This window comes from Pelophylax lessonae (assembly GCF_965119305.1).
Source record: "Pelophylax lessonae genome assembly, chromosome: 4".
NCBI lineage: Eukaryota > Metazoa > Chordata > Amphibia > Anura > Ranidae > Pelophylax > Pelophylax lessonae.
The window spans coordinates 634,292,657-634,318,930 of NC_138771.1; the positions used below are offsets into that span (position 1 = coordinate 634,292,657).

At 44.0% G+C, this 26,274-nt stretch overlaps 1 protein-coding gene across 1 annotated transcript; it reads left to right on the forward strand.

Moving 5' to 3' along the window:
- The first annotated feature begins 537 nt into the window (after nucleotides 1–537).
- TNFSF12 (TNF superfamily member 12) lies at nucleotides 538–23,136 on the forward strand. The gene is made up of 7 exons (XM_082255500.1): nucleotides 538–1,520; nucleotides 10,213–10,248; nucleotides 10,381–10,462; nucleotides 12,615–12,674; nucleotides 17,737–17,772; nucleotides 17,847–17,971; nucleotides 22,024–23,136. Exons 1-7 carry the CDS (start codon nucleotides 1,353–1,355, stop codon nucleotides 22,273–22,275), a joined length of 759 nt encoding a protein of 252 aa, XP_082111626.1. The 5' UTR covers nucleotides 538–1,352; the 3' UTR covers nucleotides 22,276–23,136.
- The last annotated feature ends 3,138 nt before the right edge of the window (nucleotides 23,137–26,274 follow it).

Sequence of the window (26,274 nt, forward strand, 5' to 3'; positions counted from 1 at the left end):
GGGGAATTTCATATAAAAAAATGTGAAAAATATTGTTATTTTTGCAAAATTGTCGCTCTTTTTTTGTTTATAGCACATGATCAAATCAATCGCACAGGTGATCAAATACCACCAAAAGAAAGCTCTGTTTGTGGGGAAAAAAGGACGTCAAATTCATTTAGGTACAGCGTCGCACGACCGCGCAATTGTCCGTTAAAGTCACGCAGTGCCGAATCGCAAAATAGGCCCTGGTCAGGAAGGGGGTAAAATCTTCCGGGGCTTAAGTGGTTAATGATTACAGATCTGGATAACATTCTGCTTGTGTGGAAATGATCTTTCAATACATTGTAAGTAATTGCTGCCTATAAGTTGGTGTCTGCTTTTGCTCATGTGCTGACAGTGTGCTAGTTCCTCCTGAACTCTGTCCATGCACCCAGCCATGTCTCCCCCCTTTCCTCTCCTCCTCTGTCCTCTCTCTTCCGCCCTCTTTTCTTTCTCCTCCCTCCCCAACATCTTCTATTTTTCGCCTCTCCTCCTCCCCTCCTCTCTGTTTCCTGTCATTCTTTTTTTTTTTTTTTTCTCCTCTTTCACTGGAACAAATCCAGGAACCAGAAAAACACTCATGCTGATATCCAAGCAGCTGAGCGCAGACCTTCCTCCTCTTCTCTCTCCTCCATTCCTCTCTTTCCGGACGCTTGCCAGCGTCGCTGACACCCTCCGTCACCCACCTTGCTGCTCCGCCGCTAACCTCCGTCACTAATCAGTCTTGCAGAGTTCATTGGTTGCAGAGGAAAGGGCTTTAAGAGTCGCCCACTAGTCCTAACACTTGTTCTGAAACTTTTCTAGCTGTCCACGGAGATAAGGTACAAGATGGCCGCACTTTGGCTCAGGGCGGCTTAACTTTTTTTTTTTTCTGATGGGAATTAGAGAATAGGAAAGAATTTTTTTCTTGGCACTTCTGTCCCTGATTTTTTTATTTTGCCAAGTTTAAGTTTCATTTCATTCATTCTTAGCGGAAAACAGAGGACGCCGATGAGAAATGAAGTATTGAAAAACGAGGACAGACCGCAAGGGATGCAGGGAAGTTTCGAGGAAATTTCACTTTCAGCAATTTTTCTTCCTTTCTGAAACTTTTGTCCACTTTTTTTTTTTTTTGCTTTTGTTAATTTTTAGTGTTTGGTTTCGCAAACCTTTCCTGCGGTCGGGTTTGGTTCCTCATCATCCGGTGTTACGAGATCATCTTATGTCATTTGTTACTAGTACTAAAACTTTGCTAGGCTGTGATTTTCAAATATTTTGCATTACGGCGTGTGCTGATCGGTGGCAAGTTAGCGGTTGAGGATGTAGGGTTATAGGGGAACGGAGTGACCTCAATGTCGCGTTGGAATAAGAGGAGGGCAGGTCGGACTGCTCTGCTCCCGCTGCTACTCCTGGCACTGGCGCTAGGGGGTGCCGCTCTCTTCCTGGCATCTCTCAACCTGCTACTGACGACTACCGCCTGGGGCCAGAGCCTGATCCAAGGACGAGCATACCTGCAACAGGTAAGGAAATTCAATTATGCAACACTGAAAATGTATCAAGAAAACTTATAGCAGCCCCTAGCATTAGGTATGTAAGGGGGGTGTTAGTACAATTTTCCGAATTTGGCCTCTAGATGTCACCTTCCCCATAGATAAATAGTGGGTTACGTCATACAGTAGGAGGAGTTTGGGCAGAGAGTCAGGAGGACAGGGTGAGACTCCAACGCTTGCCCCCATGGGACTTGGTGGGGCCCTTTCTGCAGAAATGTAGAGCTTCCAGTGATTGGTATTCCCCTGGAGAGGTCCTGGTGCCCTGGATAGGAGGGAGTTGGGGACAGGACATAGATGGCCTGACTTGGGAAAGTGCTGACAACCGCTACTATTATTGGTGAGAAGCTGTAGGCCCTGAAGTTGTCTACCTTGAAGTTGTAAAGTACAGCTCTGAAAATTGATTTGACTCACCTCTCCTTGTTACCAATGGTCTATCCTTTGAACTGGTACCTGGCTCAGTCAGGAAGAAGGTATGTAAGGGGGGTGTTAGTACAATTAAAATTTGGCCTGTAGGTGGCACCCTCCCCATAGATAAATAGTGGGTTACGTTAGAGAGTAGGAGGAGTTTGGGCAGAGAGTCAAGAGGACAGGAGTGAGACTCCAAAGCTGGCACCATTGGACTTGGTAGGGCCCTTTTTGCAGAAATGAAGAGCTTCCAGTGGTTTGTGTCCCCTGGCTGAGGAATGCCTGGGGTGGTCCTGGTGCCCTGGACAGGAGGGAGCTGGGGACAGGACATAGATGGCCTGACCTGACCTGGCAATAGTGATGATGACTGCTACTATTATTGGTGAGAAGCTGTAGGCCCTAAAGTTGTTTACCTTGAAGTTGTAAAGCAAACCTCTGAAAATTGATTGGACTTACCTCTCTTTGTTACCAATGGCCTATCCTTTGAACTGGTACCTGTCTAAGCCAGGAAGAAGGTATGTAAGGAGGGTGTTAAAATAATTCTGTGTTTGGCCACTAGGGGGCACCCTCTGCAAAGATAAAGAGTGGGTTATGTTAGACAGTAGGAGGAGCTTGGGCAGAGAGTCAAGAGGACAGGGGGGAGACTCCAGAGCTGGCCCCATGGAACTTGGTGGGGTCCTTTCTGCAGAAATGTAGAGCTTCCAGTAATTGGTATTCCCTGGCTGGGGAATACCTGGACAGGTCCTGGTGCCCTGGATAGGAGAGAGTTGGAGACAGAACATGGATGACCTGACCTGGCAAAGTGCTGATGACCGCTAATATTTTTGGTGAGAAGCTGTGAGCTCTAAAGTGGTCTACCTTGAAGTCGTAAAGTAAAGTTTAGAAAATTGATTGGACTTACCTCTTCTTGTTACCAATGGCCTATCCTTTGAACTGGTACCTGGCTCAGCCAGGAAGAAGGTATATAAGGGGGATGTTACTAGAATTCGAGTTTTGCCACTAGGTGGCACCCTCTGCATAGTTAAGTAGCGGGTTACGTTAGACAGTAGGAGGAGCTTGGGCAGAGAGTCAAGAGAACAGGGGTGAGACTCCAGAGCTGGCCCCATGGAACTTGGTGGGGTCCTTTCTGCAGAAATGTAGAGCTTCTCGTAATTGGTATTCCCTGGCTGACGAATACCTAGACAGGTCCTGGTGACCTGGATAGGAGGGAGTTGGGGACAGGACATGGATGGCCTGACCTGGCAAAGTGCTGATGACTGCTACTATTATTGGTGAGAAGCTGTAGACCCTGAAGTTCTCTACCTTGAAGTTGTAAAGTAAAGCTCTGAAAATTGATTGGACCTACCTCTCCCTGTTACCAATGGCCTTTTTATTTACCAGATTTCCTTTGAACTGGTACCTAGCTCAGCCAGAAAGAAGGTATGTAAGGGGGGTGTTAGTACAATCCTGAATCTGGCCTCAAGGTGGCACCCTCCCCATAGATAAATATTTGGTTACATTCGAGAGTAGAAGGGGTTTGGGCAAAAGGTTGAGAGGACAGGAATGAGACTCCAGGTCTGGCCCCCATGGGACTTGGTAGGGCCCTGAATTTGTCTGCCTTGAAGTTGTAAAGTACAGCTCTGAAAATTGATCGGACTTACCTCTCCTTGTTACCAATGGCGTATCCTTAGAACTGCTACCTAGCTCAGCCAGAAAGGAGGTATGTAAGGGGGTGTTGGTTCAATTCCAAATTTAGCTCCTAGGTGTAAATTACGGCAGTAGGCCTGTTGGTGGTACCCAGAGATGAAACTTTATGCCCACGTTCTAATGGCTCTCCCTACTGGCATATTTTGCATGTTAAGTACATGCAACACTTCCAGGTATTTATTACCTCTCACAGAGATGACTATACTCCCCTTGACAATGCCTTCATCTTCTTTTCTTCCCTGAAGGAGGGTGCCATGTTTGTTCAGGCATCTTGGGTCACCATCTACTTCCTAAACTGAGATGCCATCTCCGAGCTGACATGATCATGTAAATCCTAGGGTCAATGCAGTTCCTGATAGTGTCCACAAACGTCTGACACAGATCAGACCCAGCTGCAGCCTCTCACTGTGTGACTTCCAGCCAAAATTCTGAGTAACATGTCCAAAAATGACATATTCGGAGATGCCAGATCTTTGAAATTACGCTCGGTGCAGACTTCTAGGAAAAGCAGTTAACCAATTACGTTTCGGCCAGACAGACCATAGGAAGTACCTTAAATCCCTGTCAGGAGTCTTGCGCCCCGGGGGATCGAGGTTAGGGTCCTACCTCTTCGGAGGGAAGACCATTTCGCACACCCTGTGCACTTTTTGTGTTTCCACGTTTGCGTGTGTGCACTTTTTTATGCACTGGGTGTAAGTCTTTTGAGTGTGTTTCACACGAACAAAAAAAAGCAGTTAACCAATTACATGATCAGGGTGCTTGGAATTCTGGGTAATTTGTAAAAAAAAATGTAAAAATCCTAAAAGGCTTCAAAAATCACAATGAAATTAGAACTTAAATGCTAAACTGGCTTTATTGTCAGCCACATTACATGCAAATATCCTTTGGTGCCAGTTCAGAGGTGTGTAGTGTATTTTTTGTGCACTGCGTTTTTATGCGCATTTTTCATGCATGTTTTGATGAAAGTGCATGGAAAAAGCAGTATTAAAATGAGACAAAAAAACTGCACAGACGTGAACGGGCCCTTAAAGTCAACTTTAATGCAAAAATGAGAATTTGCTACCTTTCAATGTCTAGTATTATGAACTGGACCTAAGCAGTATCCTGAACAATGTATCTTTTGTCCTGAATTCCTCTTTAATATTCATTGCTATAAAACTGCAGCTTGAGATCAGCTAAGGCACTGCTGTCTGTGTCTGCCAGCCTAGTGAGATTTGGTGATTTCACCACTGTGCTGCTCACTGTTCTCCTTGTTGGAGAGGAAGCTGTACCTGAGGACCTGCTGTGCAAGGATCTCCCTGCAAGGATCTCATCACCTTGTCCACATGTTGATAGACGCAAGCCTCTTTCCCATGTTCCCCAGTGCCATAAGGAATGGGAGGGGGGGGGGGGATTTATAAAAATCTGGAAGCCCACTTTATGATAAAGTCATCCTCAGACATCAGCCCCTCAAGGGTAATGAGTACGGGAGTACTATATTACCAAAAAAAATAAAAAAATATATACACACAGACACCATGGGAAAATACTTCAACTGCATCCCACTCTCCCTGGAAACCATTTAAATACCGTATGTATCGGCATATAACACGCGCCGGCGTATAACATGCGCCGGCGTATAACACGCACCTCAATATTAGGAGAGAAATTTCAGGAAAAAAGCTTAAATTTAAAATAAACAGCTTTGAACTCAGAACATTTTTTTTAATCAAATGACATCTCACCAAGGTCCAGCAATGCAGCCTCATCAGCAGTGTCCAGCAATGCAGCCTCCAGCAATGCAGCCTCATCAGCAGTCTCAACTAATGCAGCCTCGCAAGTGCCATTGACACTATCCGAATCGTTTTTAAAAAGGCCGGGAAGCAGCGCCGAGAGCAGAAGGGGGGCGGGACGGGCCGAGGAGAAGGGAGAACGAGCGCCCGCTGTCATCGGGACCTCCTATGACAGCTCGTCCTTCCTTCTCCTCGGCGCGGCCCGCCCCCTTCTGCTCTCGGCGCTGCTTCCTGGCCTTTTTTTTTTTAATATCGGCGTATAACACGCACTATTGCTTTTTCCTAATTTTTTTAGGAGGAAAAAGTGCGTGTTATACGCCAATAAATACAGTAGTTGTAAACACCTGGTGGGGTGGGAAGGACCACATGATCAAGAGGTGGTCCCACCGACTACCAATCTTTAGTCAGGACCTCTAACTTCGTCAGAAAGTGGTTACAAATATTACAGAAAAAAACTGTAAACAAAGTCCTCCAATGTAAATCCATCGTCAATCAGGTTGTACAGCAATCTTATCCCACTGTCGATCATGACCACCTGCCACCTAACGATGCTTCCCTGCTCCACTCCCATCGCTAAATGACACGGTGGCCTGGGATCCTCCTGGGTGAAGTCACCAGGGGCCGGTTTGTTCGGCGCTTCACCGGACCTGAATCCATAGCTCACTCCTAATGAGGAAGAATCTGCCGCATTTCATCTAGCGAGGGAGCAACCCTGTAAAAACAGATGATAGGTTTTCCTGCCCGCTCTAGCGATCTTGTTATTGGCGAGTCAGGGCACAAGAGTGGCATTGGTCTAAGAAGTCAAGGGATCCCCCTGGTTGACGTTACTGATCGTATTTAGTCAATGACACTGCCCGGGATCTGCGGTTGATTTATATACATTCTAGCTGCCAGGTATCTATCATTTAGCAGCAATTGCAGCAGGAAAGCATCATTGGGTGGCAGGTGGTTGTGATTGACATTGAACTTAGCAGTCGGGAATATGGGACGTCAAACTGCCGTAATATGGCCAGTTTTTTAAGCGCTTTGCTGGGCCTGAACCCAGAGATTCTGCCCCATTTCATCTAGCGAAGATGCAACCCTGTAAAAACAGATTTTTCTGCCCACTCTAGCGATCTTGTTATTGACAAGTCAGGGCACAAGAGTGGCATTGGTCTAAGTCAAGGCTATGCTCCACCTGCCGTCCACTGATGCTTCCCCGCTGCACCCCTGTCGCTAAATGACAGATCCCCAACTGCTAGAATATAAACAAAGCAGCTGAGGATCCTCCTGGGTGACGTAATTGACAATATTTAGTCAATGACACCGCCCAAGATCTGCGGTTGCTTTATTTACATTCTAACTGCCAGGTAACTATCATTTAGCAATGGAATTGCAGCGAGAAAGCATCATTGGATGGCAGGTGGTTGTGATTGACATTGGACTTAGCAGTCGGGAATTTGGGCAGGCAAACTGCCATAATACGGCCAGTTTTTTCAGCGCTTTACTGGGCCTGAATCCAGATATTCTGCCCCATTTCATCTAGCGAGGAAGCAACCCTGTAAAAACAGATGATAGGTTTCTCTGCCCACTTTAGTGATCTTGTTATTGACAAGTCAGGTCACAAGGGTGGCATTGGTCTAAGAAGTCAAGGCTATGCTCCACCTGCCATCCACTGATGCTTCCCCGCTGTACTCCTGTCACTAAATGACAGATCCCCAACTGCTAGAATATAAACAAAGCAGCTGAGGATCCTCCTGGATGATGTTACTGACCATAATTGGTCGATGACACCGCCCAGGATCTGCGGCTGCTTTGTTTACATTGCAGCTGCCGGGATCTGTCATTTAGCAATGGAAGTGCAGCAGGAAAGCATAATCGGGCACTGGTGGTTGTGACTGACGTTGGACTTAGCAGTCTGGGATTTGGGCAGGTGAACTGCCTAGATAGGGTTTGTTCAGTGCTTTGCTGGGCCTGAACCCAAAAGAGATTCTGCCCCATTTCATCTAGCGAGGAAACAACCCCGTACAAACAGATGGTTTCTCTGCACTCCCTAGGGATCTTGTTATCGGCGAGTCAGGTCACAAGGTTGGCATTGGTCTAAGAACTCAATACTACATTCCAAGCTAAAGATTTTATCATTAGGTCTTTAAATCAACTTCCAAAATCAGGGACAAAAACTTTAAGGGACTGTCCTTTGGAAATCAGAGACAAGTTAAAAAGTACTCATGACTGAGCATGAGACCAAATGGCTGACAAGGGTCAAATGGCTTTTTTTGGGGCCTATCTCTATGACAACTGTTGCCAGGGAAGGATGAATATGAACCAAAGGCTCTTTAGAGGGCAGATAAGCCTGAACACAAAAGCCCATTATGTCAGCCAGACGGAGAAATGTGACCACTTTGGACTTTCTGCAAGTCAATAATGACATCTGACCTTCTAAAGAGGATTGCATTAAGACATAAAACATTGTCAGGCGTAAAAATGCTGCTGGGGTAAAAATCCTTTAAGCCGAGCAGTGGAGCGTTAGATAATACAGCCCGAGTGATAAAAGCATGCAGTGCGCTTATACAAACATAACAAACACTGAGTCAATAAAATTACATAAATCTGTATGACAGACAGAAGATAAGCTTCTAAACCTAAACTAAAAAAAAAAAAAAATTGAGTAAATTTTTACCAGTCAAACAATAATATGTAAAAATACGTAAGCTGAACAAAAAAAAAGGGGGGCCATTCACATGGGGAATTACATTAGGTTTTTGTTTTGCGTCACTACGGAAAAATACGAAAGGGGACCAGCTGAAGAAAAAAAGAACGGGGTCCTTCATATGGGCCACTACATTAGGTTTTTGTTTCCCTTTAGAGAAATCTCTCCAAAGAGACACAACAAAAGCCTGACAAACGCTCTACCCCTTGGGATGAAATGATCTTGAAAGATATACTGTAAATTCATGGGTTTATTTTTCAGGCTCTTCCAATACAAGAACTAAAAAAAAATTTACGTAAATTTGTAACATTTAAACAATAATGTGTAAAAATACAGAAGGGGACCAGCTGAAGAAAAAAAGAACAGGGTCATTCACATGGGTGATTAGATTAGGTTTTTGTTTCCCGTCACTTCTTGTCCCAACAGAAATCTCCCCGAAGGGAACACAACAAAAGTCTGACAGATGCTCTATAGTCTACGGCTCTACGCCATTGGATGAAATGACTTTACAGATATAACTTTACTGGTTTATTTTTCAGGTTCTTCCAATACAAGAACTAAAAAAATGCACCTACATTTTTAACATTAAAACAATAATATGTAAAAATTTGGAAGAGGGCCAGCTGCAGAAAAAAAAATTGGGGGGGTCCTTCATATGGGTCCTTACATTAGGTTTTTGTTTCCCGTCACTTCTTGTCCCACAGAAATCTTTCCAAAAGGGACACAACAAAAGCCTGACAAACGCTCCACCCCTTGGGATGAAATGACCTTGACAGATATAACTTTATGGGTTTATTTTTCAGGTTCTTCCAATACAAGGTCTAAAAAAAATTTACGTAAATTTTTAACATTTAAACAATAATATGTAAAATTTTGGAAGAGGGCCAGCTGAAGAAAAAAAGAACAGGGTCATTCACATTGGTGATTAGAATACGTTTTTGTTTCCCGTCACTTCTTGTCCCGACAAAAATCTCTCCAAAGGGGACACAACAAAATCCTGACAGACGCCCTACCCCTAGAGATGGAATTACTTTGCAGATATAACTTTATGGGTTTATTTTTCAGGTTCTTCCAATACAAGAACTAAAAAAAATGTACATCCATTTTTTACATTAAAACAATAATATGTAAAAATAGGAACAAGGGGCCAGCTGAAGAAAAAAAAAAAGGGGGGGGGTCCCTCATATGGGCCATTACATTAGGTTTTTGTTTCCCGTCACTTCTTATCCTACAGAAATCTTTCCAAAATGGACGCAACAAAAGCCTGACAAACGCTCCACCCCTTGGGATAAAATGACCTCGACAGATATAACTTTATGGGTTTATTTTTCAGGTTCTTCCAATACAAGGTCTAAAAAAGTTTACGTAAATTTGTAACATTTAAACAATAGAATGTAACATTTTGGAAGAGGGCCAGCTTAAGAAAAAAATAACAGGGTCATTCACATGGGTGATTAGATAGGGTTTTTTTTTCCCATCACTTCTTGTCCCAACAGAAATTTTTCCAAAGGGGGGCACAACAAAAGCCTGACAAACGCTCTACCCCATGGGATGAAATGACTTTACAGATATAACTTTATGGGTTTATTTTTCAAGTTCTTCCAATACAAGAACTAAAAAAGTGTACCTAAATTTTTAACATTAAAACAATAATATGTAAAAATTTGGAAGAGGGCCAGCTGAAGAAAAATAAAATGGGGGGGGTCCTTCATATGGGCCATTACATTAGGTGTTTGTTTCCCGTCACATCTCTCCAAAGGGACACAACAAAAGATTGACAAACGCTCTACCCCTTGTACCCCTTGGGCTGAAATCACTTTACAGATTAACTTTATGGGCTTTTTTTTTCAGGTTTTTCCAATCTTCCAATGCAAGAAAAAATGACATAAACTTGTAACATTCAAACAATAATTTGTAATCCAGAAGGGGGACCAGCTGAAGAAAAAAATAACGGGGTCATTCAGATGGGTGATTAGCTTAGGTTTTTGTTTCCTGTCACTTGTTGTCCCAACAAAAATCTCCCCAAAGGGGGTACAACACAAGTCTGACAGACGCGGATTTACGGGATGAAATTACTTTACAGATCTAACTTTATGAGTTTATTTTTCAGGTTCTTCCAATACAAGAACCCCAAGCTGAAGCTCAGGTAGGTTTCCTGAATGAATTGTGAATTGCTCATTAAGGAGAATGGAATTGGTCTTCCATGACCTTTTCTTCTGAAAATACGACCATTGATTCATGGTGATTCAGCACTTCCTTGTCTTGTTTTGTTGGACAGATCTTCTTCAAGAATGTATGGGAGAAGCACCAGTTTCTTTTTGAGAAACTGAGAGAGGAGCGGAGTCGCCAGCGGCGTTCAGGTAATCACCGGGATCTGCACCAGAGGGGCTTACACTCTAATGTCCCCCACAGTCACACACTATTATTAATATACATTTATATAGCTCTGACACATACCATAGTGCTGTACAGAGAACTGAGCCAGTCACACCAGAGGAGCTTATATTCTAATGTCTCTCCACAGTCACACACTCTTATTATTATTATTATACATTTATATGTGGAATAGACTCCCTCAAGAGCAGGTTCTGGCCAGCTCAGGAGATTGTTTTATGAAAGGCCTGGATTCTTTCCTATATACACATATTATAACTGGATAACAGTATTTATAGGTAAAGTTGACCCAGGGAATATCTGATTGCCTTTTGGGGGATCAGGAAGAAGTTTCTCCCCCCGCTTAAGCAAATTAGATCATGCTTTATTGTTTTTTTTTTTGCCTTCCTCTGGATCAACTGTGGGTATAGAATTGTATATGTATATATATATATATATATATATTGTGGGAGATTAGCTCGGTGGCGGGTATGGATGACCCCTTTGGGGGGTGCGTTTACACAGGGAGATAGCCGAGAAGTGGTTGCAAACAACAGTTTGGTTTATTCTTGCAATTTACTTCACACAAGTGCAAGCCTCAAAACAGCAAAATAAAAATAAAACACAAAATAAATCCTTGCCACTGTGGGCGGCTACCTTCTCACATACAGGAACCTACCTACGGAGTCAGTCTCCAACCTACTGTTGGGCAAACTTTGCTGATCCTACAGCAGACACTCAATAGTCCATGTTTTTTTCTTCATACAACAAATGTCCATTGAACATGTCCCTTTTCCTCTTCACATTGAACATGTCCCTTTTCCTCTTCACATTGAACATGTCCCTTTGTTTGTCTCTTCACATAGCAAACAGTTCATTTATTTCTTCCACAGAGAAATAGTTCAAGACCTCACCTTGAGTAGTCTTCACACTTAATGAATTTCCCCTTCACACAGGAAATGTCCATTGGTTTCTTTTCACATAGAAACGATCCTTGAGTAGTCTTCACACTTGTTACCCTCCTCAGCGCACATCGCTTCAGGAGGTCTTCCCCTCCTATGCTCACACAGCTTCAGGGGGCACCCATCTGATTGTCCTCCGCTACCCACACGGCGTCAGGAGGCAGCAATCCTTCTCCCAGGCTCTCACAGCGTCGGGAGGCACACATATGACTGTCCTCCTCTCCCCAGCCCACACGGCGTCAGGAGGCAGCAATCAATAGGACTTCCTTTGGACAAATTATAGAGGCCTTAACTTCCTCATTCCGAACAGCTGAAGGCCTTTCAACTTCCTTAAGCCGTTCTGGCTACCTTTTCAGCCGACACCCTATAGTAATTGGTGAATTTGCTAAACCAGGTGGAAATGCATCTCCTGTTGGTGACTACATCCACAGATTTACCTGACTTCCTGTCACAATATATATATATATATATATATATATATATATATATATATATATGGGATTGTACAATTCTTTTTTTTCCTTCTATTGGTTGAATTAGATGGACTTATGTCTTTTTTCAACCAGACTAATTATGTAACTATATAGCTCTGACATATACTACAGCATAGCTCCCAACTGTCCCTGATTTCGAGGGACTGTCCCTCATTTGGAACAAATTCCCTCTGTCCCCCTTTCCTCCTCATTTGTCCCTCATTTTGATGTAATCTATATAGTTTTATATAAGTGTTTCCCACTGCTAAACCTTTCATCCAATTTCAAAATTGTTGCATTTGTAAATTTTAAAAGCTAATATAAGGTAATAGTAGTGATAAAAAAGCACTTATGGGTTTAACCAATACATTTTTTTGTATAATTCTCCTTTAAGGGGGTGTGGCATGGGGGCGTATCCTATGCCTACATACTTTTTCTAATAGGTGTCCCTCATTCCCATCTTAGAAAGTTGGGAGGTATGCTACAGTGCTGTACAGAGAATACTGAGCCAGCCTCATCAGTCTCTGCATCAGAGAAGCTTACATTCTAATGTCTTTCCACAGTCACACACTAATATTGTACATTTATAAAGCTCCGACATATACCACAGCGCTGTACAGAGAGATCTCTGACAGGTAAGAGATGCACTCAATCGGTGGAACATGTTCCATCATTCTAAAATTCATATTTTCATTCTTTTCCAGCAAACAGGAAGAACAAAAACCAAAGACTTAAACCCCCCATCCTGGCTGCACATTACGAAGGTAACAAGCTCTTCATACCTAGTGTGACTGTCTCTGAATGTCTCCTAATCTGCCCTGTGTCTTATAAATTATAAATCACATCTCCCTGATTGGTCAGCTGAGCCTTGTAATCCCTAAGCATCTGGGGTAAGCTGGGGGTTAATATTGTGCCCGCTGACACCATAGTTGTGGGTTTTTATTGTGGCCATTGACACCAGTGCTGGGGTTAGTGCATCCACTGACAACAACACTTTGGGTTTAGATAGTGACTGCTGACACTAATGATGAAGCTTATTGTACTCCAACTTTCTCTTCAGTATGCTTTGCGGTACGGAGCAAAAAAGTGCAGAAGGACCAAAATTTTACAACCCATTCGTTTTAAATGACCTACCTAGCTTGATGCAATGCACCTCAAAACACAAAGGCATACTACTATTGTACAGCCCTCTGGAAGTGTTGGGGGCCGTACTTGCAGGGGAGGAGTGGGCCAGGGGACAGGGGGGCAATTGCCCACTGGGCTGCCTGGATGCCCCATAAAAAGGCTGCACCACTTCTGCCACAGACCAGCCTAAAGGATTCCTGGTGAAGAGAAGTAAAAAGTCCCTGCCGCTGACCTACTGAGTGCGGGTTGAAGACAAGGACAAAGCACAGCCCCCCCCCCCCCCTCCCAGCATGGATGGTGTAAGCTGTGTCTGAGCAGAGGCCGGTTCCATGCCTCACTGGAGACTCTTCTGCCCTTGCCAGCCCAAACCGAGCTGTCCCAGCTACCCCCAATGACCCCCTGCTGGCCAGGTGGGGAACCTGGATTCGGCCAGTAAGTAGAGAGTATCTGGAGCAGGGCTTCAGCTTGGAATGGGGGTCAGGAGGAGGATTGGGGGAGTGGGAGGGGGGTGATGGAAAGTGGGAGGTGGGCCAAGTCGCTGCACCATGGGCCTCAGGTTTGTACTTACCCCCTGGGCCGAAAGTTGCCAGTCTGCCCCTGCGTACTTGACGCCCTCTAATATTTTTAACTTGACCACCACTGTGCTAAATGCAGCTCAGTTAATCACAGAGCAGTACATAATACAACTGGTCTCAGATATAACAATCAGAGGGGTGGGTGCTATGTCCTTCAATGAAGACATAGAAAAAGATTGTATGATGATTTCAAAAATCCTATTTTCTCTTCTGCTCATTGAAGTAAGATCTTTGGATCTTGATCAAGACATCCCAAAGATGCGTCTACTGAGAGGTAAGAAAAAAATGAAATTAAAAACTGAGCTGCCTCTAGCAGATGGGGGGTTGGCCACCAGCAAGGTTTGCCCCTAGGCTGGGTTTTTTTTATGCCTAGCATCCTACTGCTGAAGGTGGCAATATAACCCAACGATCAAGATCTAAAGGTCTCTGCTGTGTCCTTCAATGAATGCAATTAATAAAGGATTTTGTGGTGAGTACAAACATCCTATTTTCTCTTCCGTTTATTGAAGGACACAGAGCAGAGATCTTTAGATCTGAATTGTTGGGACATCCCAAAGCAGAGTCCACCAAGGAGTATAAATAAACAGAATGAAAAATTGAGCTGCCTCTAGCACATGGGTGTTTGGCCAACAGCGGAAGCCGCCTTTAGGCTGTGATTTTGTTTATGTGACTAGTGTTTTCCTCCGGAAGGTGGTGCTATACCCCGTAGTCAGGATCTAAAGCACATGTGTCAAATACAAGGCCCGTGGGCGGAATCTGACCCGCCAGACCATTTTCTGTCATCCCCGCAGCCTGGGGGAGGGGTAGAAGTGAGATGTGGACAGCCAGTAAAACAATAAAACCTGTAAAATGTGCATAGCACGCCCCTAAACCCTGCACTCTGTATGTAGCGCACTCCTCAAAAATGCAATCTGTACATAGTGTATCCCTGAATTCTGGAGCTAACATGCTACTGGTATTTATTACTTCTTTAAGATACGTCCACAGTGCAGTTTGGTCACACCCACCATTCAATGCAGTTCAGCGGGGGGGCAGTTGAGTTTCTGCACCTATTCTCTGAGTAAAAAAAGCCCTGCATACATTTATATAATTTTACAGATACAACCGGCTCTTTGAGGACAATCATATTGCTGATGCGGCCTGTGATGATATTGAGTTTAACATTCCTGATCTAAAGTCTCCGCTGTGTCCTTCAATTAACGGAAGAAAAAGTTAAAATATTATTCACCTTAAAGGAGATGTACAGCCAAAGCTCGTTTGGCTGTACATTTCCTATGGATCACAGGAGTGCAGTTCGTTCTGCACTCCTGTGACCAGTTTTTAGCAGAGAGCGGGCTGAAGTCCGCTCTCTGTTGACGTTACAGATGTCAGTCCAGGCACTGCATCATCATGACCACAGAGTCCGCCAGGTGCCTGGACCAACAGCTGGCTCAGCCTCTCAGCAAGCCACTGTGCTGAGCCGGCTGCTCCCCACCACTCCACGGCCCCGTGCTCCAATGAGCGAGGATGGGGCAGAGCAGAGCTGACTGACAGCAGCTCTCTGCTCGGGGAGCTGTCAGAACCGAGCAATCTACAGTGTTCGATCGCTCGGTTCTGAGAGTAGAGGCGCCGGGGGACAGATGCAACATCAGACCACCTATGTAAGTATACATGGGGGGAAAAAATCAAACCCATGCTTCTCTTTTAAATCCATCTTCTGCATCGCAAGGATTGATGCCATCATCAATCTAGGGAAACTTGAGGTGAGTGCAGAGCAGGTAAAATTTCCCATGAAGACACTCCCGTTCATTGCAAGAGTGTCTTCTTGCAAGATTTTAGCTACTCTGTATTCTTGTTACAATACCCACTGGCTCTACCAAGGCACAGAATCTAAGTACCTCTTGGTCTTTCCCAGAGCTAATGATGTTAAAGTTGGGAAGGAAATCCTAGTAGTCCCCAAAACTCTTTGCTGCAACTGGCACTAGGGCATGGACCTGGGATTGTCATACCAGAGGGTAACAGGTACAGCAGAATCAAGCAGAAGTCTTGGCAGGCAACAAGCAGAGAGAAGTCAGACAGACTGGGTTGGCAAAGAGTAGGTAGTAAACTAGGCTGGAGACAACAGAGGTAGTGAAAATCAGGCAAGGGTCTTGGCAGGCAGCAAGCACAGTTATAGTCAGACAGTCAGGATCAGCAATAAAGAAGGCAGAAGATAAGAGAATAGTCAGGGATTCTGTGAGTACCTTTGAAAGTACTAGCAGGGATCCTGACAGCGTCATAACACTTCACCAGCAATTCCCTTGCCAAAAGACAAAAATTACGTAGAAGACCAAACAAAAAAGACAAATGCATTTCGGGAGCCAAAACTCCCCCTTCATTGGGGCTTTAAGATGGGAAATACTAACTGAATCAAGGACACAATGATATTTTTACCAATAAAGTGATCTTCAACAGATCTGATAGAAGAGTTGGGTGGAAACCCTAATAGTTCCCAAAACTCTCTGCTGCAAATGGAAGCAGGTCACAGCCCCTGGGATTGCCACACCAGGGGGTGAGCAGGTACTGCAGGACTATGGTGCGGATACAGGATACCCGAGCGTAGTCGGGATCAAGTAGAAGTGTAAGCACGCAATAAACAGAGAGAAGTTAGACAATCCAGGTCGACAACAAGTAGGCAGTAAACTAGGCTGGAGACAACAGAGGCAGTGAAGATCAGGCAAGGGTCTTGGCAAGCGGCAAGCAAAGATTTAGGTAGACAGTCCCGATAGGCAATGAAGAAGGCAGAAGACAAGAGAATAGTCGAGGATTCTGTAAGTACCATTGGAAATACTGGCAGGGATTCTGGAAGAAATGACAGAATTCTGAAGTGTCATAACAATCCTCAAGCATCTGACTGAAAGATGTAAAACCAGGCAGGAGACCAAATAAGAAAGCCAACTCATTTTGGGAGCCAAAACCCGCCCCCTTCATCAGGGCTTTAAGATGCAATGACTGCATTGGATACAATGTATGTGGAAATTTTCACCAATAAAGTGATGAAGCACAGTGTTCGTCTGCAGGTAGTTTGGCAAGCCCAAAGCATCTACTGGCGAACACTGTTCTTCAGTGCCGTGTCGATGAATGGGACAAGCTTTGACCACTTAAACATGTTTACTTTCTTGTTTAGTCTTCTACCTCATTTTACATTGAAATTGATTTGTATCTAGACTATTAACTCATGGAGTGGCACTTCAACCTCAGATTCATTTAGTTGCTTTATTAACCATGTAAATGGTGGGAACACCAATAGGACAACCGCAGAGTATTAGCGCTACTTATCTTTTCCTCCAGGTTTCATTGTTGTCTGTGTCCCCATTAGGGAGACTAACCTTCTCTGTTGCTTTTGGCTCAGAAATTATGGGAAATTCTAAATTTTACAAAACTAGAAGTCAACGGTGTACCAAACGGAACCCCTTTTCCAGTGACAACTGTGCAGGAGTGGAAATCATCTCACTTTATAGAGATATCTTCTTACTTTCTGTTACATATCTAGAACAGGGAGTGAAGACAAATCTTTGTCAACTGGACAGAAAGCAAAAAAACTTGACTGACAGGGGTTCTAATCCTTCCCTACTCTATCCAAAATGAAAAAAGTTGGTTTTACATACACTTTAAGCTACTTTTAGTCTACCGTACTGAGCTATAATCAGTGTTAGGCTGTCCATACCGCATATCCTCCAACTGTACTGATTTACCTGGTAGAGTACCTACTGTTCCATGGGGCATGTTCCTGTCTGTACCAGGTTTTGTACCAGATTTGTTGCCACATTGGAGTCTATGTACAGCCACAGATATTAATAACCAATTCCCAAACAGGATCATTTCTGCCTCTCCGATACAAAAAGCCTCATGGAAAGCAATGTCAAAATATACAAAAGTTTTCACAAGCACCTATCACATTTGCTTTGGAAGGTTTATTGTGATTGATAATACAGGAAACAGAGGTCAGGCAGTAACAGTTTGCACACCTGGATTTGATTTAGTGGAAGTTTAGTTGGGCTTCAAAGTGGATCCATAGATCTTAAATTTGCCCTTTTCAATTTAATGTCTTACTACATCTGTCCATAACTTTACAATAAGCCATTTCTCTCTTCTTATGTGTCTACAGTGAAACCATCACAAGGAGGAACACAGATGAATGCAGGTAAGTAGCCCACAGATAAGCTGTCTAGCTATCTTTATGTTCAGCACACATCCCCAACATTTACCGTTTTGCAGATAGCGATGGTAACGTCCTGTACTGGTCCGAGGTCCCGCGAAATTCCACCAGCCCGCTGAGATACAACGAGAGAAGTGGGGAGTTTACAGTGACTCATAAAGGACTATATTACCTATATTGCCAGGTTAGTCTTTGACAATTACCCTTAAAGCACAGAACACCTAAAACCTAGCATTAAAGTGTATCTAAAGCCAAAACATCTTTTAGCTTAACAAAAAGGAAGGCATTCTCACAAAGGAGGTATGATTTCGGTGCACAGGCTAGGAGTGTCTTCTATTCACTCAATCTGTAACAATAGTGAAGAAAGGCAGCCAGAAACTTAAATCTTACATATGCAATAATCTTTATTTGCCAATTTCTGAATACAGAATTGGAAAAGCGTACACGTTTCGGCCCTCGATCTTAGTCGTTTTTGGTTTGCATAGAGTCGTCAGGGTTTAGAACCCCTGTTCTCTTTTTAATTCTGCCTGTGTCCCTGAAAAAAATAAAAAACAAACACGTTTTGGCTTTGGACGTACTTTACCATATCCTCTTATGCTAAGGACACATGATGTATGATTTTATAGGCAACAAAATCCATCTAAATGTTTTTGCTAGGGTTATATGCATACATTGGACAGCACATAGCATAAATCCACCCTATTTACTAGGACACAGGTGGTACCTGCCACTTAGAGACACAAGCAGCTCCTGCCACCTAGCGTCTTGGTTGATGGAACCCAAGCAGCTTCTGCCACCTAATGTCTTAGCTTGCTAGAACAGAGGCGGCTCCTGCCACCTAATGGCCCTGGTTGCCTGGACGCAGGTGGCTTCTGTCCTAGGTCGCTATTCAAGGTCCACAGCATACTTTAACGTTACATGCTGTACACGTAAATGTTAGTACAGAAGTTTACTTGCAAACAAGGTAAATTTGGCACATACGTAGGATCATGGACTCGATTATGTGCATAGGCCCATAGCATATCATACAGCTGCATTCAGATCTGTTAAAAATATATGCATTAAGGATCTGAAGGCAGGGTATTTTGCACCCATGTGCATGAATCCTAATTAACATACATAGGAACTTTCTGGCTTTCGCTCATAGATGTTGGCTTTTCACTTTGGTTACCAGCTCTCTGGATATGCTTGCTGGGGAGTGAGGGAAAACTGAAAGAAGGAGAAGCCCCCTTTATTCCCAGGCCGACAACACATTGAGAAGGATGTCCTAAATTTGAATACACAGCTGGTGGGGAATGTAATTTGGCTCCCTTTTATTCCCCAGAGCCACAAAGAGCCCATTAGACACGACACGATACCAACCCTGTAGACCCTTCATCCCACCACCTCCCTGGCCCTGCCAGCTTTCCTCCCCTCCTTTAACATACTGACATACAGTAGATGCCAAGGCAGTACTCCTTTCCTTCCAATGACACCACCCATGCAGTGCCATTTTTTCCTCCCATTAATGGTGGGGCTTTTTTTTTTTCTTTCACCACTATTAGCACCACATTTTGCTGCATGACAGCATGTGCACCACTAATAATCTCTTTAAATCGCTGTGACATGCCCCAGCCATTGGTACTATTTCAGTGCATGCCAAAACCATTTCATACAGTATGGAGTTGGACACTATGCAGGCCACTATTTGTAGGCAGGTGTAATCTGGCCTCCCTGCATAGATGTCGCTGTCTGGCAACCACCATGCAGAGAGTGAGCGGAGGGCAAGGGGAACTCATCAGCTGTCATCAGGTGTCATCAGGGGAGCAGATGTCTGATTGGACACGGACACCTTGGTTGGCCTCTGTGGCCGTCTTAAGTGTGGGAAGTGAAAATAAACAGCACTGTCCCCCTTCAGTTGGTACGCATTTACGAAGGGGCTAGGTCAGGGACATGAACCTACTGGATAGGAACAGTGTGTCTAGTGAAGGGAGAGGTCCCGTGGAGGAGGGACAGTGTAGGGTCTGCCCGCCTGTGCTGCCAGCTAGAAGCATTCCACCTCCAGGAGCCTTGTTGCCATACCACCTTCAGCCACCTCCTCTGTCAGGTGCTGTCGGACATTATACTGTAATCGTTCCTGGGAAACCTCTGCAACCCTGTGTAAGTGCTGCCAGGTCAGTCTGGCTATGTTCCTTTTCTGAACTTTTCTGTTACGTTACTGCAATTCCTGGTCTCAGTGTGCCTTCTCTCCTCTCTAGGTACCCAACTCTGGGCCCCAATCACATATTGACCCCACCCCCTATCTGCCCCCTAGCCACCACCAAGCCCACTGATTTACAAAAGTTCCTACCCTGCAGTATACTCCTCACATCCTGCACCCACAGAATGCATCAACAAGATAAACTAAATTTGAGATATCATTGCTATCTGATCGACGCATGATTTAGTCATACCTCACAACTTTCTGAGATGGGAAAGAGGGACACCTTCTAGTAAAAATATGTAGACATAGGACACAAGTATGTACAAAAACAAAATGATTGGTTAAACCCATAAGAGCTTTTTTACCACTACTATTCCTTTATACTGGCTTTTGGAATTTACAAATGCAGCAACTAAGAAATTGGATGAAAGATTTAGCTCTGTACCGGCACATGAACCAAAGGTGTTCTATCGGGTTGGGGTCAGGACTCTGTGCAGGACAGTCAAGTTTCTCCAACCCAAACTCGCTCATCCATGTCTTTATGAACCTTGCTTTGTGCACTGGTGCGCAGTCATGTTGGAACAGGAAGGGGCCATCCCCAAACTGTTCCCACAAAGCTGGGAGCATGAAATTGTAGAAAATGTGTTGGTATGTAGACACCTTAAAATTTCCCTTCACTGGAACTAAGAGGCCAAGCCCAACCCCTGAAAGGCAACCCCACACCATAATCCCCCCTCCACCAAATGATTTGAACCAGTGCACAAAACAAGGTCCACAAAGACATGGATGAGCGAGTTTGGGGTGGAGAAACTTGACTGGCCTGCCCTCAAGTCCTGACCTCAACCCCCTAGAACACCTTTGGGATGAATAAGATGCAGAGATTGCGAGCCAGGCTGTCTCATCCACATCAGTGCCTGACCTCACAAATGCGCTTCTGTAAGAATGGTCAAACATTCCCATAGACACTCCTAAACCTTGTGGACAGCCTTCCCAGAAGAGTTGAAGCTGACATAGGACACAAGTATGTACAAAAACAAAATGATTGGTTAAACCCATAAGAGCTTTTTTACCACTACTATTCCTTTATACTGGCTTTTGGAATTTACAAATTCCTGTATTGGGGATTCTCCAAAACTCTGTGCAGGACAGTCAAGTTCCTCCACCCCAAACTCGCTCATCCATGTCTTTATGAACCTTGTTTTGTGCACTGGTGCGCAGTCATGTTCTCACAAAATTGGGAGCATAAAATTGTCCAAAATGTCTTGGTATGTAGACACCTTAAGAGTTCCCTTCACTGGAACTAAGGGGCCAAGCCCAACCCCTGAAAGGCAACCCCACACCATAATCCCCCTCCACCAAATGATTTGAACCAGTGCACAAAACAAGGTCCATAAAGACATGGATGAGCGAGTTTGGGGTGGAGGAACTTGACTGGCCTGCCCTCAACCCCCTAGAACACCTTTGGGATGAATAAGATGCAGAGATTGCGAGCCAGGCTGTCTCATCCACATCAGTGCCTGACCTCACAAATGCGCTTCTGTAAGAATGGTCAAACATTCCCATAGACACTCCTAAACCTTGTGGACAGCCTTCCCAGAAGAGCTGAAGCTGTTATAACTGCAAAGGGTGGGCCAACTCAATATTGAACCCTACAGACTAAGACTGGAATGCCATTAAAGTTCATGTGCTTGGAAAGGCTGATGTCCCATAACTCTTGACAATATAGTGTCGATCAGACCAAAATGAGGGAGATATATGAAGGAAAAAGAGACTTTGTTCCAAATGCGGGAAAGTCCCTTGAAATTAGGGACAGTTGGAAGCTATGGTTTAGTTACCATCACTTTCCCAAGGCACCAATCGCCAGAACAGAAAATAGAGAAAAATGGGACATTGGTAAAAATCTGCGGTGGGTTCTAACCCTTCTCTGCCGTAGCCAAAACTAAATGAAAACACCTTTGGCTGGAGTCAACTGCCTTTCCCCTACATAATATGCTATTTCTTTATATAGACCAGGCGCCAGTAACGAACTATAATAACAATGTATTTTTTTGCAGGTCCATTTCAACGAGGATCGTAGCAGCTACATTAAGCTGGACCTGATCCTAGACAGTAACCTGATATTCCGCTGCCTTCAAGAATTCTCTGCTACAGTGGCCAGCATCGGTGACCCCAAACGGAAGACCTGCAGCGTCTCTGGGCTCGTCATCGTCACCCCCGGCTCCCTCCTCCGCATCCGCACCCTCCCGAGAGCCGTGGTCAAAGTTGAGCCCTACCTCACCTACTTTGGACTCTTCCAAGTTCACTGAGACTTAAACCTTTACAGGGTAAAGAAAGGAGAGACACAAAAATATATACTTTAATTTTTGAAGTCAACTAACCCAAATCTGCACTTCAAGTACCAAAGGTCAACACTGAATCTTAATTCTTCAGGACCCAGAATGCACTGCCAATAGAAGACGATTACAAAAAAAAAAACTTGATGCACGGTGGTGATAATGGATAGCTTATCATGGCATGGTGAGCCCCATGGATGTGTTAACAGGGAAACCACACAGCAGACAAATCATTGGCAATCCAAGAGAAACATTTTGCATTGCACAGTACATCACTGGGGAAGCTGATGAAGAATAGAATGTGTTGCGAAGCCAAAATCAACAAGGGATCAACTTTCTACCGCTGGTAAAAGAAACAACAAACACATTTGGAAAATACGGAGTCAGCAACTCATCAGCCACACCAAAAAAACTGAGCAGAAACACATCTGATTTCTAAAGTCCGTGATAGAAAAAAATCTGCGCACAATGTGAAATAATTAATTTTAGGTCGCAGCGCAAACATAATGAGCTCCAGACAATCATCAAGTCCTCCATTTCATCCATATATATATTTACTAATATTTTCCTTATTGTACAAAACTATACTATGGAAGATCCTCCTTTATATTTTATTATCATCATCACTTGTACATTCTTTGAAGGAAGGCCCTAAATGAGAGAGGAGGAAGAGAGCTGGAGGCAAGGCAAAAACCTATTTGGAGCTATGAAGGTGTCACTGGTGACAGGCGGAACGTATAGCTTTATCTGCCAGCAAATGTCGGAATATAATGCCGGGGATCCTGGCAGACATAGGGCATGGTTTTACCTTCTGGTGCTTTAAACATTTAGTGTATTTTTAAGGCCCGTACACACGTGCAGATTGTCGGCCGAAAAGCTTCGACCGACGAACGATCGGCCGATTTTCGCCTTGTTAGTATGATGCTTCCGACAGCCGACAGCGCACTTTCGGCCGAAAAGAATCTGTTGTGCAAGCATTAAAATTTTTGTATGCCGACACCAGAAGGGCCGATTGTTCGCAAGTCAATACAGAATTCGGCCGACAGACAGCAGATTTGCAAGACTGGGCATGCTCAGAAAAGAAAAAACACAGGGAAAGTTAACCATCACATGACATCACTTCTGCAGTCGGCTGTAGTCGGCGGACAAAATTCTTGTGCAGTCTTTTGCACTTTTCAACAGACACGACAGCCCGGGGACAAAAGATGGCCAATCGTTCGGCCTTCGATCGGTACGTGTGTACGGGGCTTTACTCAATGAGAGATGAACACAGAATGAACAGGGTGCAGGTAATCACCTCACTGCTGACCTCTGCGTGGCTCACCTTGCTCTAATAACTTGCTGCAGCTTCCTTCTCTCCCATTGTTACTATGTTACATTGTGTTATTGCCTGCGGCAAGACCAGCAATGTTTTTTGCCAGTACCTTATAGGTGAGGAGAATGTAATAAAAAAAAAAACAAAAAAAAAAACAGCACTAAGATAGAAAGCAAACTTTTGACTTTAAAGCAAACCTAAGATTTGTCCATTCAAGCCAAGGCAACAGGTTTGGGTTATTCCCCTACGCCAGCATATACTTCCTTTTCTTTACTCCCACGCTGCTCTGTTAAGGAGCTGAAGGACGTGACTTATTCAAGTGTGACAGTGCTAACTGGCATTGTCATATGTGGAGTCCATACAAGGTTTGCCACCTCATCCCTTTTATATATATATATATATATATACAGGGCTTTTTTTCAGCTGGAACTTGGTGGAACTTAGTTCCACCACTCAGGCCCTCTGTTCACCACTATCACTTGTAAACACAGAAGTCCGGCTTCTGTGTTTACCAGTGACAGCTCATCTCCCAGCGGCTCCTACAGATCTGAGTGGCCCTCAATGAGTGCAGAATAGGAACAAGGGAGGTTCAGTGCAAAATCTGACACCCCCACTGGATGATCTCCCTGCAAGTGAGAGACACAGAACTATGTACAGTATACGGAGAGGTACTAGAGCTGGCTAGGTGCTTCATCTTAATACAGCAACACCAGTAAGACATGTGGAAGATGGTGGAGCTTGTAGGGAGGAAGGGAGAAGATAGGGGTAGTGGAAGGGGGGGGTTGCATGTAGAGGTCAGAGCTGAAGAGGGGTTTAAAGGAGATGTAAATAGGGGATGCAGAGGTAAGCATCTGTGTAAGAAGTCTGAACTCTGCACTCTGTGTGTAATGCACCCTTAAACTTTGCACTCTGTGTGGAGTGCACCCCTGAACTCTGCACTAGGTACGTAGAGCACCCCTGAACTCTGCATGTAGTACACCCCCCGAACTCTACATTCTGTACATAATGCACTCCTGTTATTAAATGCCCCTTTAAGACTCTTCCACTGTTAGTAAATATTGATCACACCCACTATTTAAGGGGTCTCGGTTGAGTTCCTGCACCTACTTTCTGAGAAAAAAAGGCATGTGTGTTTATATATATATATATATATATATATATATATATATATATATATATATATAATGCACATAAGGCACTAAGTCAGTTTAATTACCACCTTAATCAGCCACAAAACCTGTGTAATTAATGTGTGTCCTGGTTTTAAAGGATGAGGTGGCAACCCTAGTCCATACTTCCCACAGTGTAAGCTACAACTCCAATGACTCCCACCACACCATTAACTTACCTTGTTCTTTGCTCCTCTGCTGCTCCATGTGCTTGTTGCGTTCAGCAATCAGTACTGTCAAGTTAATATGGTCTCGGCACAACCGTCCTGCATCTGCATGCATTACACTATGCGGTGGGCCTTTTGAGGACTAAAACAAGTGGTGAGGAGGCAACATATCGCCTCCTGGCTGCCTTTTAACCGCTTTCTAAAAATCATTCACCACGGATCATTTTTCAGAGGGGTGGCAAGGGCGGCTCCTGCACGTCTTAATGATCCCTCACTGAAAGGGTACTTGAGCGTTTCGCAGCAGAAACTAAACAGTTCCCTGATATATAGACAACCACTAGGGGGGGCATTTAAAAAAAAATATATAAAAGTAAGCATGAAAAAATGTAAAAGTCGCACTAACATTTACTCTCAGGTGACATTTACAGTAGTATGTACTTGCTGAAGATATTCTATTCTATAGTTACCCTTTACATGTTAGAGAACTCTTGAGAAGCCTTTACAGAAGCCTTTTAAAGGGACACTGTCATGAACAAGATATAAGGGTTGCCACTAATGGCCTCCTTTGATAATTGCTAGAAGCCTGACTGCCATGCTGGCCCAACCCAGAACAAGTATGTAGATAAGGGTTTCTTACTTTACTAGGACTATACAGAATTGCAATGTTCCCGATCTGTGAAACTACTAAAGCCAACAGCATAGCTCTCAACTGTCCTTGATTTTGAGGGACTGTCCCTCATTCAGAACAAAGTCCCTCTGTTCCTCTTTCTCCTCATTCGTCCTTTATATTGATCTGATAAGTACATAGTTACATAGTAGGTGAGGTTGAATACAGACAATAGTCCAACCAGTTCAACCCATGTAGGTGTGTGTGGCCGTAATCATCTCACATAGCCCTGAATGTTCTGATCCTTGAGATGTACGTCTAAGAGTCTTTTGAAAGCCACCATACTTCCCGCAGAAACCACCTCTTGTGGTAGAGAATTCCACAATCTTGTAGCTCTAACAGTAAAGAACCCCCCACGTTGCCTGAGGTTAAAACGCTTCTCCTCTAATCGCATTGTATGCCCTCTGTTCCTCCTCATTCGTCCCTTAGTTTCATCTGATAAGTCCCTCTGTTCCTCTTTCCTCCTCATTCGTCCCTTACTTTGGTCTGATCTATATAGTTGTATATAATTTTGCACTACTTATCTATCAAAAAATGCTTCCCAGTGCTAAACCTTTCATCCAATTTTTAAATTGCTCCATATGTACATTTCAAAAGCCAATATAAAGGAATAGTAGTGGTAAAAAAAGTACAATTCTTCTTTAAGGGGCATGG

What these genes read in the sequence shown, in the direction of transcription:
- TNFSF12 (XM_082255500.1), top strand. Translation starts at nt 1,353, where the DNA reads ATGTCGCGTTGGAATAAGAGGAGGGCAGGTCGGACTGCTCTGCTCCCG. An exon ending in GACGAGCATACCTGCAACAG is followed by an intron (nt 1,521 to 10,212) that starts GTAAGGAAATTC and finishes TTTATTTTTCAG; the next exon opens with GTTCTTCCAATACAAGAACC. An exon ending in CCTGGCTGCACATTACGAAG is followed by an intron (nt 12,675 to 17,736) that starts GTAACAAGCTCT and finishes ATGTGTCTACAG; the next exon opens with TGAAACCATCACAAGGAGGA.